The sequence below is a fragment of the Piliocolobus tephrosceles genome, unplaced genomic scaffold (genome assembly GCF_002776525.5).
Source record: "Piliocolobus tephrosceles isolate RC106 unplaced genomic scaffold, ASM277652v3 unscaffolded_37946, whole genome shotgun sequence".
NCBI classification, from domain to species: Eukaryota; Metazoa; Chordata; class Mammalia; order Primates; family Cercopithecidae; genus Piliocolobus; species Piliocolobus tephrosceles.
The window spans coordinates 1-12,982 of record NW_022322027.1 but is presented as its reverse complement, the minus strand read 5'-3'; the positions used below and the strand labels follow the sequence as shown (position 1 = coordinate 12,982).

The following is a 12,982-nucleotide window of genomic DNA, read 5'->3' as shown; positions in this document are numbered from 1 at the left end:
ACGCGCGCCCATAATTGAGCCATGATCGCACTATACTCCACCATCGGGAAAAAAAAAAAAAGCCCTAAAAAAAAAAAAAAAAAAAAAACTGGAAATAAGATCAGAGCTCTCACCAAGAGGCAGTCGGTGATCTAGAAAGAGCGTGGCACTGAGATGCGGGCACAGGCTTCTTTTGTTTGGAATGTACCATTTGGTGAATCAGAGGAGAAATGGACAAGACTCCACTCAGACACTCAGAGTGGAAGGAGGAAATGGTGCTAATATTAAGAACAAAGAAACAGCTAACATTTCCCAGCCCTCACTATGTGCCTGCCAGGCAGTGGCCTAAGCACTGCACGTGGCATCAGACTGAGGGTGGCTCCTCCTGCCCCTTTACACACATCCTCCCCTAGGGCTACACCTGCCTCCTCCAGCACCCACAGCGTTGCCAAATCACATTTGCCTTTCCACACCTATGCCCACTGCCCTGACGCCCTTGCCCCTCTTACTCCTCCTGGCAAACTCCTATCCATTCTTTCTTCACGGGGTCCCTCCCAAAAAGGGCTCACTTGGCTCCCCAGCCATCTCTAGAATTTGAACTTCCTGGAGTGGGTTAGTGCCCATTTCTCTCCAATAGCCTCAGACAGAGCCTCCCACAGAGAGGGCAGTGAGACCCTGTACCACACCCAATTCCCCATCATGCTAAGGGAGCTGGCAAGGTTCCTGGGCGGTGCCACCCTGGTGAGGTACCATTGTGAGTACCACAAGGTACTCAGAGCAAAGTCCAGGTCCCTGAGCAGGCTGGCGTGAGCGTAGGAGCAAGCAGAGAGTGTGCTGGGTCTAAACTCTGATTTCGGCTGTGCCAGGGTGTGCCAGGCGATAAGCACAGAATTTCTGCAGCTCAGGCCCATCAAGGAAGGGCACCTGCAGGGCACAGGTTGGGACAGGAGCTGCACAATGCCAGATTCCAATGTTTTTCGTGCTCCAGAGATGGGCTAGCCAAGTCATTCCAGGCGAGACCAAGTCATCCAGGCGTCAGTGAGGGTGATGGCTACCTCCAGGAAGACGAGAGAAAAGGAGTCCAGACAAAGTACTGTCCAGTTGTCCGGAGCTAGATGTGCCTGAGGAGCCTGGGGTTCCCAAGGCTGAGAGGTGGACGGGGGTTGGGAGTGGGGAACAAAGCCGTGGGTGCTGCCTGGGGCCAGGGAGAGCTGGGCGGTGCACAACTGTGGACAGGCTCAGCTCTGCACGGTGCAGAAGGAGAATCAGGGGCCACTGTTACCTCTGCAGTCGCTGCCCCCCAGTCCGAGCCCCAGGCCGCCCAGGATGGTCTCGGACTGGCCGTCGCTGTACAGGAAGGCCGTGTCTATCTCGGTGTGGCCTCGCTCCAGGAAGGCGCGCGTGACTGCGGCGCTGGTGGGCGCGTCCATGCGGCGCCCCATCTCCATGGCGCCCAGCACTGTGGCGGGCCGGGCCCGCGATAGCTGCCGGGACATGACGGCGGCAACGGGATACTGCCACAGCCCGGGCGCAGCGCGCAGCGGTCGGAAGCACCAGCCCCGGAGCTGGCGGCCGCGTGGCTTTAGGAACTGGCTCGAGCCCCGCCCACCGCGGAGTGGGGTTGAGAGCGCGGCGGAAGGTGCCCAACACCGCCCACGCGCTGGACTCCGCGCTCAACCACGAGGACCGTCTGGACTTGCACCAAGCAAGAGGCGAAATGGCTGTGGCTTCCTACCGGTGACTCACGTCTTGGCGATTTTAACACTCCTCAACGTCCGCAAGGGTGAGGGTGTCTAAGGGTGGCGACGATCCCCAAGGGCAGGGACTCCTCCCTGCCCCGTCGCCCCCCAACCCTGGGCCTCGCCGGCCCGGGAGCTGTCCCAGGTCTCTGTCTCCTCCAGGAGGGAGCTTAAGGAGTGGGGTGGACCTAAGGGCTGTTCCACCTGCCTGCCCTGCGGTTCAGGAGGACGAGGCTTACCAAAGGCTTAAGACAGAGTCCCTGTGGAGTGACATGGCTAAAGTCTTGAAAGAAAAGAACTGTTGGCATTGAATTCTGTACCTAAGTGGAAAAAATAAAAAAAAATAAAAAAATAAAACTGACTGACTGTGGTGACTTACACCTGTAATCTCAACACTTTGGGAGATCAAGGCAGGAGAATAGACTAAGCCCAGGAGTTTGAATCCAGCCTGGCAACATAGGGAGGCCCTGTCTCAAAAGAAAAAAAGAAAAAGGAAGATAGAAAAATGGACCAATGCCCAGCTGCAGTGTGCTGTGATAGCTCCACTGCACTCTGCCCTGGGTGACAGAGGGCAAATCTGTCTCCAAATACAAAAGAAAAAAAAAAAAAAAAGACAAATAGACAGATGGAACAAATGAAAAACCAACAGCAAGATTAATTTAAACCTAATCATATCAATAATTACATTAAATATAAATGAAAAAAATACTTACAAGTAAAAGGCACAGATTGTTAGAATGGATAAAAAAGCAAAACCCAACTATATAGTAAATATTAGAAAACTATTGAAATATATAAACAGAGTGAGTGAACAGTAAAAAGATGGACCAGGCGTGGTGGCTCACGCCTGTAATCCCAGCACTTTGGGAGGCCAAGGGGGGCAGATCACCTGTGGTCAAGAGTTGGAGACCAGCCTAACTAAAATGGAGAAACCCTGTCTCTATTAAAAATACAAAATTAGCCGGGCGTGGTGGTGCATGCCTGTAATCCCAGCTACCTGGGAGGCTGAGGCAGGAGAATCGCTTGAACCTGGGAGGCGGAGGTTGCCATGAGCCAAGATCGCACCATTGCACTCCACTCCAGCCTAGGTAACAAGAGCAAAATTCTGTCTCAAAAACAAAAAAGAAAAGAAAAGAAAAAGGTAAAAAGATGGGAAAAGACATACCTTGACAAAACTAAATTTTAAAAAGTTGGAATGGCTACGTCAATATCAGACAAAGTAGATTTCAAAACAAAAAATACTGGCCCACACAGTGGTTGACACCTGTAATCTCAGCACTTTGGGAGGCTGAAAAGGGAGGATTGCTTGAGCCCAGGAGTTTGAGACCAGGCTGGGCAACACAGAGAGATCTTACCTCTACAAAAAAATTGTTTTAAAGATTATCACAATGTGGTAGCATGTGCCTGTGGTCCCAGTTATTCAGGAGGCTGAGGTGGGAGGATCAGCTGAGCCTGGGAAGTCAAGGCTACAGTGAGCTGTGTTCATGCCACTGCACTCCAACCTGGGCAGCAGATTGAGACCCTGTCTCAAAACAACAACAACAACAACAACAAAAACCTACCAAAGAGGGACAAAGAGGTCAATTAACAAAGAAAATATAATCCTCAATGTATATGCAAATAAAAGTAGAGCATCAAAATGCATGAAAAGCAATAATAGAACTTAAGAAGAAATAGACAAATACAAAATTATAGTTGGAGGTTTCAACACACCACTCTCAACAGTTGTAGAACAGTTATCAGTCATAATTTACAGAAACTCAGTAAAGGTATACAAGACTTGAACAGGCCAGGCGCCGTGGCTCGCGCCTGTAATCCCAGCACTTTGGGAGGCTGAGGCGGGTGGATCACGAGGTCAGGAGTTCAAGACCAGCCTGGCCAAGATGGTGAAACCCTGTCTCTACTAAAAATGCAAAAAGTTAGCCAGACGTGGTGGCACAGTAATCTCAGCTACTTGGGAGGCTGAAGCAAAGAATTGCTTGAACCCAGGAGGCAGAGGTTGCAGTGAGCCGAGATAGTGCCACTGCACTCCAGCATGGGTGACAGAGCAAGACTCCATCTCAAAAAAAAAAAGAAGACTTGAATAACACTATTTAACCAATTCCACATAAACAACATGAATGGAATACCCAGCAACAGCAGAATGTGCATTCAAGTGCACATCCACCAAGATATACCGTCTTTGGAGGCATAAACAAGTCTTAATACGTGCAAAAGAGGCCGGGCATGGTGGCTCACATCTGTAATCCCAGCACTTTGAGAGACAGAGGCAGGGAGATCACTTGAGGTCAGGCGTTCCAGATCAGCCTGGTCAACATGGTGAGAATCCGTCTCTACTAAAAATATAAAAAATAGACAGGCATGGTGGCATGCACCTGTAATCTCAGCTACTCGAGAGGCTGAGGCAGGAAAATCACTTGAACCTGGGAGACAGAGGTTGCAGTGAGCCAAGATCATGCCACTGCACTCCAGCCTGGGCAACAGAGTGAGATTCCGTCTAAAAAAGAAAATAACAAAAATAAATTAACAGGCCGGGTGTGGTAGCTCACGCCTGTAATCCAAACATGTTTGGAGGTCGAGGCAGGCAGATTACCTGAGGTCAGGGGTTCTCTAGACCAGCCTGGCCAACATGGTGAAACCCCATCTCTACTAAAAATACAAAAATTAGCCGGAGGTGGTGGCGTATGCCTATAATCCCAGTTACTCAGGAGGCTGAGGCAGGAAAATTGCTTGACCCCAGCAGGTGGAGGTTACAGTGAACCGAGATCGCACCACTGCACTCCAGCCTGGGCAACAGAGTGAGACTCCAACTCAAAAAAAAAGAAAGAAAAGAAAAGGGGAAAAAAAGAAAAGAAATAAATGAACACATAAATTTCAAAGGATTTAAATAATACAAAGTACATCTCTGAACACAATGGAATTAAACTAGAAAATAATAACAGAACTGGCTGGGCGCGGTGGCTCAAGCCTGTAATCCCAGCACTTTGGGAGGCCGAGACGGGCGGATCACGAGGTCAGGAGATCGAGACCATCCTGGCTAACCCGGTGAAACCCCGTCTCTACTAAAAAAAAAAAATTAGCCGGGTGAGGTGGCGGGCGCCTGTAGTCCCAGCTACTCGGGAGGCTGAGGCAGGAGAATGGCATAAACCCGGGAGGCGGAGCTTGCAGTGAGCTGAGATCCGGCCACTGCACTCCAGCCTGGGCGACAGAGCTAGACTCCGTCTCAAAAAGAAAAAAAAAAAAAAAATAACAGAACTTAGAGCCTGAGAGGGAACTGAAAATAAGTAAATAGGTAAATAAATAAATAGAATAAAAAGGAAAAATAGAAAATAATAACAGAATGATATCTGGAAAATCCCTACATATTTGGATTTTAAATTACCCATGGATCGAAGATGTAATCTCAAGGAAAATTAGATCATATTTTGAACTGAATGAAAGCAAAAACATGACATGTCAAATTTTCTGAGATGCAGCCACAGTAGTGCTAAGAAGGAAATTTATAGCAATTTATAGCATCACTTTGACATATAAAAGAAGAAATATCTCAAATCAATAATGTAAGCATTCACTTTTTTTTTTTTTTTTGAGACGAACTCTCCCTCTGTTGTACAGACTGGAGTGCAGTGGTGTGATCTCTGCTCACTGCAACCTTGGCCTCCCAGGTTCAAGCAATTCTCCTGCCTCAGCTCCTGAATAGCTGGAATTACAGGCATGTGCCACCACACCTGGCTAATTTTTGTATTTTTAGTAGAGACAGCATCTCGCCTTGTTGGCCAGCTGGTCTCAAACTCCTGGCCTCAAGGGATCCCCTCCCACCTCAGCCTCCCAAAGTGTTGGGATTACAGGTGTGAGCCACTGCACCTGAGTGGGTCTTTTCTTTTATTAAGTTGTAAGAGTCCTGTCTCTTTTCTAGCTACAAGTTCCTTAACAGATACATGATTTGCAAAATACTATCCCATTCTGTGGGTTGTCTTTTCACTTTCTTGATAATGTTCTCTGAAGCACGAACATTCTAAACTTTGATGGTGTTGACTTTACTTTTTCTTTTGCCACGTGTGCTTTAGGTGTCAATATCTAAGAAACCACTGCCTAATCCAAAGTCATACTTACTCCAGTATTTTCTTCTAAGAGTTTTACAGTTTTACCTTATACATTTAGGTGGCTGATTCGTTTGAGTTAATATTTTGTGTATGGTATGGGGAAAGGGTCTCAAACTCCTGGGGTCAACGCCCCCCACAACGCCCTACTCATTTTTGTGTGTTTTTAGTAGAGACGGGGTTTCACGTGTTTAGCCAGGATGGTCTCGATCTCCTGACCTAGTGATCCGCCCGCCTCGGCCTCCCAAAGTGCTGGGATTACAGGCATGAGCCACCACGCCCAGCCTCACTTTCTTTATGCAGTCTTTAAAGCAAAAGAGTTCTAAACTTTGATGATGTCTAATTTAATTTCTCTTATGTTGTGTGTACTTCTGAGGAACAATTGCCCAATCCAAGGCCACAAGATTTATCCCTATATTTTCTTTTTCCTTCTTTGAGACAGAGTCTCACTCTGTCACCGAGGCTGGAGTGGAGTGGCACAATTTTGGCTCATTGCAACCTCTGCCTCTTGGGCTCAAGTGATTCTGGTGCCTCAGCCACCAGAGTAGCTGGGATTACAGGAGTGTGCCACCATCGTGGCCCTGTATTTTCTTCTAAAAGTTTTTATAATTTTAGCCCATAGATTTAGGTCTATGACTCATGTTGTGTTTATTTTCTTATGTATGGTATGAGGAAGGGGTCCAACTTCATTCTCTTACTTGCAAATATCTAGATGTTGTTGAAGATGGTTATTTTCTTCCTCTTTTATTTATTTATTTATTTATTTATTTATTTATTTATTTATTTATTTATTTATGTTTCTGAGACAGAATCTCACTCTGTTGCCCAGGCTGGAGTGCAGTGGCACGATCTGGGCTCACTGCAAGCTCCGCCTCCCAGGTTAACACCACTCTCCTGCCTCAGCCTCCCGAGTAGCTGGGACTACAGGTGCCCACCACCACGCCAGGCTAATTTTTTGTATTTTCAGTAGAGATGGGGTTTCACTGTGTTAGCCAGGATGGTCGCTATCTCCTGACCTCATGATCTGCCCACCTTGGCCTCCCAAAGTGCTGGGATTACAGGCGTGAGTCACCACACCCGGCCTGAAGATGGTTATTTTCCTTGTTGAATTGTCTTGACACTTTTTAAAATTAATTGACAATATATGAAAGGGTTTACTGCTGGAGTCTAAATTCTAATCCATTGATTTATGTCTAGCCTTATGCCAGGACCACACTGTCTTTAGCACTGTCGTTGTTTTTTCTGTTTATTTGCTTGTTTTTGTTTTGTTTTGTTTGGAGACGCAGTCTCACTCTGTCGCCCAGGCTGGAGTGTAGTGGCCTGATCTCGGCTCACTGCAACCTTCCTCTCCCAGATTCAAGCAATTCTCCCTGCCTCAGCCTCACTAGTAGCTGGGATTACAGGCACCTGCCACCACGCCCAGCTATGTAGTTTTGTAGTAAGTTCTGAAATCAGAAAGTGTCAGTCCTCCAACTGTGTTCTTTTTCAAGCATATTTTGGGTATCCTGGGTGCCCTGAATTTCCCTGTGAATTTTAGAACCAGTTTTCCAATTTCTGTGGTCTAAAAAAAAAAAAAAAAAAAAAAAGGCTGGCTGAGCGTGGTGGCTGGTGCCTGTAATCCCAGCATTCGAGGCACCAAGAGGGGCATATCAACTGAGGTCAGGAGTTCAAGACCAGCCTGGACAACATGGCAAAACTCAGTCTCTACAAAAATACACAAATTAACCAGGTGGGTGGCTCACACCTCTAATCCCAGCTACTCAGGAAGCTGTGCAGGAAAAATCACTTGAACCCAGGAGATGGAGGTTGCAATGAGCCAAGATTGCGCCACTGCACTCTAGCCTAGGAGACAGAGTGAGACTCCATCTTGAAGAAAAAAAAAAAAAAGCCAGTTGGGATTTGGACAAGGATTATGTTGAATTTTCTCATCATCTTGGGGGATTTTGTCATTTTAAGCAATTGTATTTTGGTGTGTTTTATTGTCCAAAGATAACTGACAGACCATCACACATCAGGGAGAATCTATGTTGTATGGATAAAAAGAATCAGGGGTTGACTTCTTTTTATAAAGAATAAATTTTGTCTGTAGGGTGTCTCCCTCTGGTCAGCAGATGGGACTTTTCTTGGGGTCAGGCTTTTGGATGAGTAGTGTTATCTAAATTTCCAATTTGGGCCCCTTTTATCATTTTAAGGGGCTCCTCCAAGTATTGCCTGCTGCCCTGCCCACAGCTGGAGGGATTTTGCTGCAATGGTCAAACAGTAACCACCACACCTGGGATTTTCCTTTCCCAGCCTTGAGTGCCTCCTGTTTGGAGTAGGGGTGTAGGGGTGTTCTGAGGAAAATGTGGACCCCGCTGCCCTTGCCCCCAAGCCCAATAAAAAGAAGCCCAGAACCACCACTGAGAAAGTTGCGGATGAAAAGACAGGAGGCTTTAGCTAAGACAAGAGGAAAGCCATTGCCGAGATTATGGAATATTAAAAATGTTCCACATTAATACAGTTTGAATGTTTTCTCCGCTTCAAATCCCATGTTGAAATGTGACCTCCAGGCCAGGTGCTATGGCTCACGCCTGTAATTCCAGCACTTTGGGAGGCTGAGGCGGGCAGATCACGAGGTCAGGAGTTCGAGACCAGCCTGGTCAACACAGTGAAACCCCATCTCTGCTAAAAATACAAAAATTAGCCGGGGTAGTGGCGGGCGCCTGTAGTCCCAGCTACTCGGGAGGCTGAGGCAGAAGAATCGCTTGAACCCGGGAGGCGGTGGTTGCAGTGAGCCGAGATCGTGCCACTGCATTCCATGTGGGTGACAGAACTAGACTCTGTCAAAAAAAGAAAGGGAAGGGAAGGGAAGGGGAGGGGAGGGAGGAGGAGGGGAGGGGAGGGGAGGGGAACCTCTAGTGTTGGAAGAGGGCCTTGTGGGAGGTGTTTGGGTCATTGGGGCGGATCCCTCATGAATGGCTTGGTGCTATCCTCATGATAATAAATTCTTCCTCCATTACTTCACATGGGACCTGGTTGTTTAAAAGAGCCTGGCACCTTCTCCCTCTTGCTCCCTCTCTTGTCATGTGATATGCCTGCTCCCTTTTTCCCCTTCCACCATGATTGTAAACTTCCCGACGCCCTCACTAGAAGCAGGAACTGGCGTCATGCTCTTCTTATAGCCAGCAGAAATGTGAGCCAAATAAGTCTCTTTTCTTTAAAACGTACCCAGCCTCAGGTGTTCCTTTTTAGCAATGTAAATGGACCAACATAGAAAATGGGTATTGAGGAGGGCAGCATTACTGTAACAATACCTGAAAATGGATGCGGAAGCAGCTTTGGACCTGGGTAATGGACAGGAGTTGGAGGAGTTTGGAGGGCTCAGAAGATGACAGGAAGATAAGGGAAAGTCTGGAACTTCTTAAAGACTTGTTAAGTAGTTGTGACCAAAATGTACTAGAAATACAGACAATGAAGGCCAGGCCGAGGAGATCTCAAATGGAAATGGGGAATTTATCGGGAGCTAGACCAAAGGTCACCCATGTTATCCCTTAGCAAAGAGCTTGGCTGCATTGTGTTCTTTTTTTTTTTTTTTTTTGAGACGGAGTCTCGCTCTGTCGCCCAGGCTGGAGTGTAGTGGCCAGATCTCAGCTCACTGCAAGCTCCGCCTCCCGGGTTTACGCCATTCTCCTGCCTCAGCCTTCCAAGTAGCTGGGACTACAGGCACCCGCCACCTCGCCCGGCTAGTTTTTTTGTATTTTTTAGTAGAGATGGGGTTTCACCGTGTTAGCCAGGATGGTCTCGATCTCCTGACCTCGTGATCCGCCCATCTCGGCCTCCCAAAGTGCTGGGATTACAGGCTTGAGCCACCGTGCCTGGCCTCATTGTGTTCTTGTTCAAGGGATTTGTGGAAGGTTCAACTGAATAATGATGACCGAGAGCATCCGGTGGGAGAAATTTCAAAGCTGCAAAGCATTCAGGATGTGGCATTCTTGTTTCCAAAAACCTACAGTCAGATACAGGAGCCAAGGAATGAATTACAGTTGGAATTCATAATTAAAAGGGAACTGGAGTGTAATAGCTTGAGAATTGGCAGCCTGGCCATGTGATGAAGAAGGAAAGAGCATTTCGGCAGAGGAATTCACGTCGGCTGTAGAACAACCACTTGCTAGAGAGATGAGAATGACTAAAAGGGAGTCAAGTGCTAATGGCCAAGATGATGGGAAAAGGGCTCAAAGCCATTTCAGAAGACTTCAGGACAAACTTCACAGATGCTGCTAGGGCAATGCCGGGGGGAATGTGAGGCTGGAGCCCCCACACACAGTCTCCACTAGGGCACTGCCCAGTGGAGCTGTGGGAAAGAGGCTACTACTCTCCAGACCCCAGGATTGTGGAGCCACCAGCAGCTTGTGCCCAGAGCCTGGAAAAGCCACGGGCACTTACTCCAACCAGTGAGAGCAGCCATGGGGCTGCATCCTGCAAAGCCACATAAGTGGAGCTGCCCAAGGCCTTGGAAGCCCACCCCTTGCACCAGTGTTGACAGGATGTGGGAAATGGAGTCCAGGATTATCTTGGAGCTTTACATTTATGACGCCTGCCCTACTGGGTTTCAGACTTGCGGGGGCCTGTTGCCCCTTTCTTTTGGCCGATTTCTCCCTTTTGCAATGGGAATGTTACCCAAAGCCGGCACCACCATTGTATCATGGAAGTAAATGACTTGGTTTTGATTATACAGGTTCATAGGTGGATAAAACTTACCTTGAGTCTCGGGTGAGACTTTGGACTTAGATTGAGTTGATGCTGGAACAAGTTAAGACTTTGAGTGACTATTGGGAAATGATGACTGTATTTTGCAATGTGAGAAGAACATGACATTTGGGGGGGGGGTACTGGTACAATGATATCATTAGGGTTTTTTCCCCCCTCCAAATCTCATGTTGCAATGTGATCAATGTTAGAGGTGGACCTGGTGGGGGGTGTTAGGGTTTGGGGGCAAATCCCTCATGAATGGCTTGGTGTCATGCTTACAGTAATGAGCGAGTTCCGGCTTTATGAGTTCATACAGGATCTGGTTGTTTAAAAGAGCCTGGAATTTCCTCCCCTGTCTCTTGCTCCCTCTCTTGCCATGTGACACGCTGGCTCCGCTTCCCCTTCTGCCATGATTGTAAGCTTCCTGAGGCCCTCGCCAGGAGTAGATGCCGGCACCACACCCCCTTGTACAGACCGCAGAACCGTGAGCCAAAGAAACCTCTTTTCTTTATTAATGATCCAGTCTCAGGTATTCTTTCACAGCAACGCAAACAGACGAACACACAGCATCCTGGGAGGCTTTATTCTTCACCTGGTGGTGACTCTACTGTTAGGTTTTTGTTCAAATAGTTCCGTTCCTAAGAATTTACTGAGGCAGTTCTAAATTAAACAAAGCGTGAGAGACAAAAGAGGTTACAGAAGAGCCTTGGGCAGCCTGAGAAACGATGGACCTAGCGGAAGTAGTTGGGACATTCGTAAGCAACCAAATTCCAGGCTTGATTAAAGGCGTCCACGACAGCCGGCTTCAGGGGCCCTTCCTCTGCCGCTGCCAAGTTCTGCTCCAGCTGCTCCAGGCTGGACATGCCCAGGATGACCGCGTCCCCGTGGGCACCCTGCAAGGGAGACGGCCAGACTTCAGCCTTCTGCTGCACAGCGACTCCACTCACAGCCCTCCCAGCCACCTCCCTGCTGAGATTTGGGCACTCTTGTATCCCAGACGTCCAGAAATAAGATGCCTTGGATAGCTGTACCCATGTGACTCGAAACCTGTATCCTTTCCCCTACTGCCACACGATACTTCCAGACAGACTTACATTCACAGCCTGGTTCTGCCCCCCAGCAGCTGTGTAAACGTGGCTAAGTTACTAAACCTCTCTGAGACTCAATCGTCTTCTCTATTTTCAACATGGTTATGGGTGTGAAAAATTATGTAGAGTGCTTAGGTCCTGTTTATTGGGCACCTACTGTATATATGCCAGACACTATTGCAACATCTGAGGCTGAAGCTGGATATAAATTTGAATGAGGAAGACATGGTGTACCAAGAGAGGGAAACTCCAGCTCCCACCAAAGGATGAGACTAGTGGGTTTTACAGTTAAACCTGTGTTAAAATGCATTCCCCTTTCATAGCTGGGCGAAACTCAGGTTCCTCATCAATAACACCGGGACAGTCATTTCATAAAGCTGAAGGAATAATGAAATCCCTGCAGCAAAGCCCTTATTACAAAGCCTGGTACGCAGATACCATCAAGGCCAATGGGAAGGCCGAGCGCAGTGGCTCACACCTGTAATCCCAGCACTTTCAGAGGCTGAGGAGGGTGAATTATCTGAGCTCAGGAGTTTGAGACCAGCCTGAGCAACATGGTGAAACCCCATCTCTACTACAAATACAAACAATTAGCGGGGCATGGTGGCGCATGCCTGTAATCCCAGCTACTCGGGAGGCTGAGACAAAAGAATTGCTTCAGCCCAGGTGGCAGAACTTGCAATGACCTGAGATCGTGCCACTGCACTCCCACCTGGGCGACAGAGTGAGACTCTGTCTCCAAAAAAAATAAAACATAGAAAAAGACCCGTGGGAAGAATGTTTGTGAGAGTTTAAAGAGAGAAATTTTAGAGGAATCAATAAACAAACGTTTTAGCCCTCATCCAAATATATTGCTGGTCCCCCGAGAAGGGAAGGAGCTGAGCGCCCAGGGTCTCTGGTTACCTGCAGCTGTGAGTGGTGGTACATCCACCGGAGGGCGGCCGAGGTCATGCTGGGGGCGCTGGCGTCATACGCAGCCTGCAGGGCCTTCTCCACCAGGGCAATGCCCTCGAAGTGGTTCTCCTTCCAGTAGCTGGGAAGGGGGGACAGTGGCACAGGGCACAGGAGTCAGTACCGTGGGGGTCACACTGGGAGCCACAACCAAAGAGCCAACTGAGGGCTACTGCCCCACCCCAAACCCTGCAGCCCTAAGGGACAGGTGCGCTCTCCAGCCATGCGTCTCCCACTTTGCTGGGTGTCAGAACCACCCAGGATGCTGGGCCCCTCAGCAGAGACCTCAAAGAGTCTTTATTCCTGACGACTCAGCAGCCTGCTCTTATTTTCCTTAGGGACACGAAGGCCACTGGGATGGAACAGGACTCGGCCCCAGGCCTCCTGGACCTCCCTC

At 48.3% G+C, this 12,982-nt stretch overlaps 2 protein-coding genes across 2 annotated transcripts in view; both read right to left on the bottom strand.

Annotated features, from left to right (window-relative positions):
• Positions 1-1,546, bottom strand: part of LOC111547755 (aflatoxin B1 aldehyde reductase member 4) — a 5,234-nt gene extending 3,688 nt beyond the window's left edge. The window contains exon 1 of the mRNA XM_026452630.1: positions 1,262-1,546. Coding sequence (XP_026308415.1) covers positions 1,262-1,475 — 214 coding nt within the window. The 5' untranslated portion in view covers positions 1,476-1,546. The remainder of the gene's footprint in view (positions 1-1,261) is intronic.
• Positions 1,547-11,277: 9,731 nt separating this feature from the next.
• On the bottom strand, positions 11,278-12,667 carry LOC113223039 (aflatoxin B1 aldehyde reductase member 3-like; the record flags this gene model as incomplete). Its single annotated transcript, XM_026452629.1, has 2 exons — positions 11,278-11,439; positions 12,538-12,667. Coding segments are annotated over 2 exons (292 nt in total), but the record flags the coding sequence as incomplete, so codon positions are not given.
• Between the last annotated feature and the right edge of the window lie 315 nt (positions 12,668-12,982).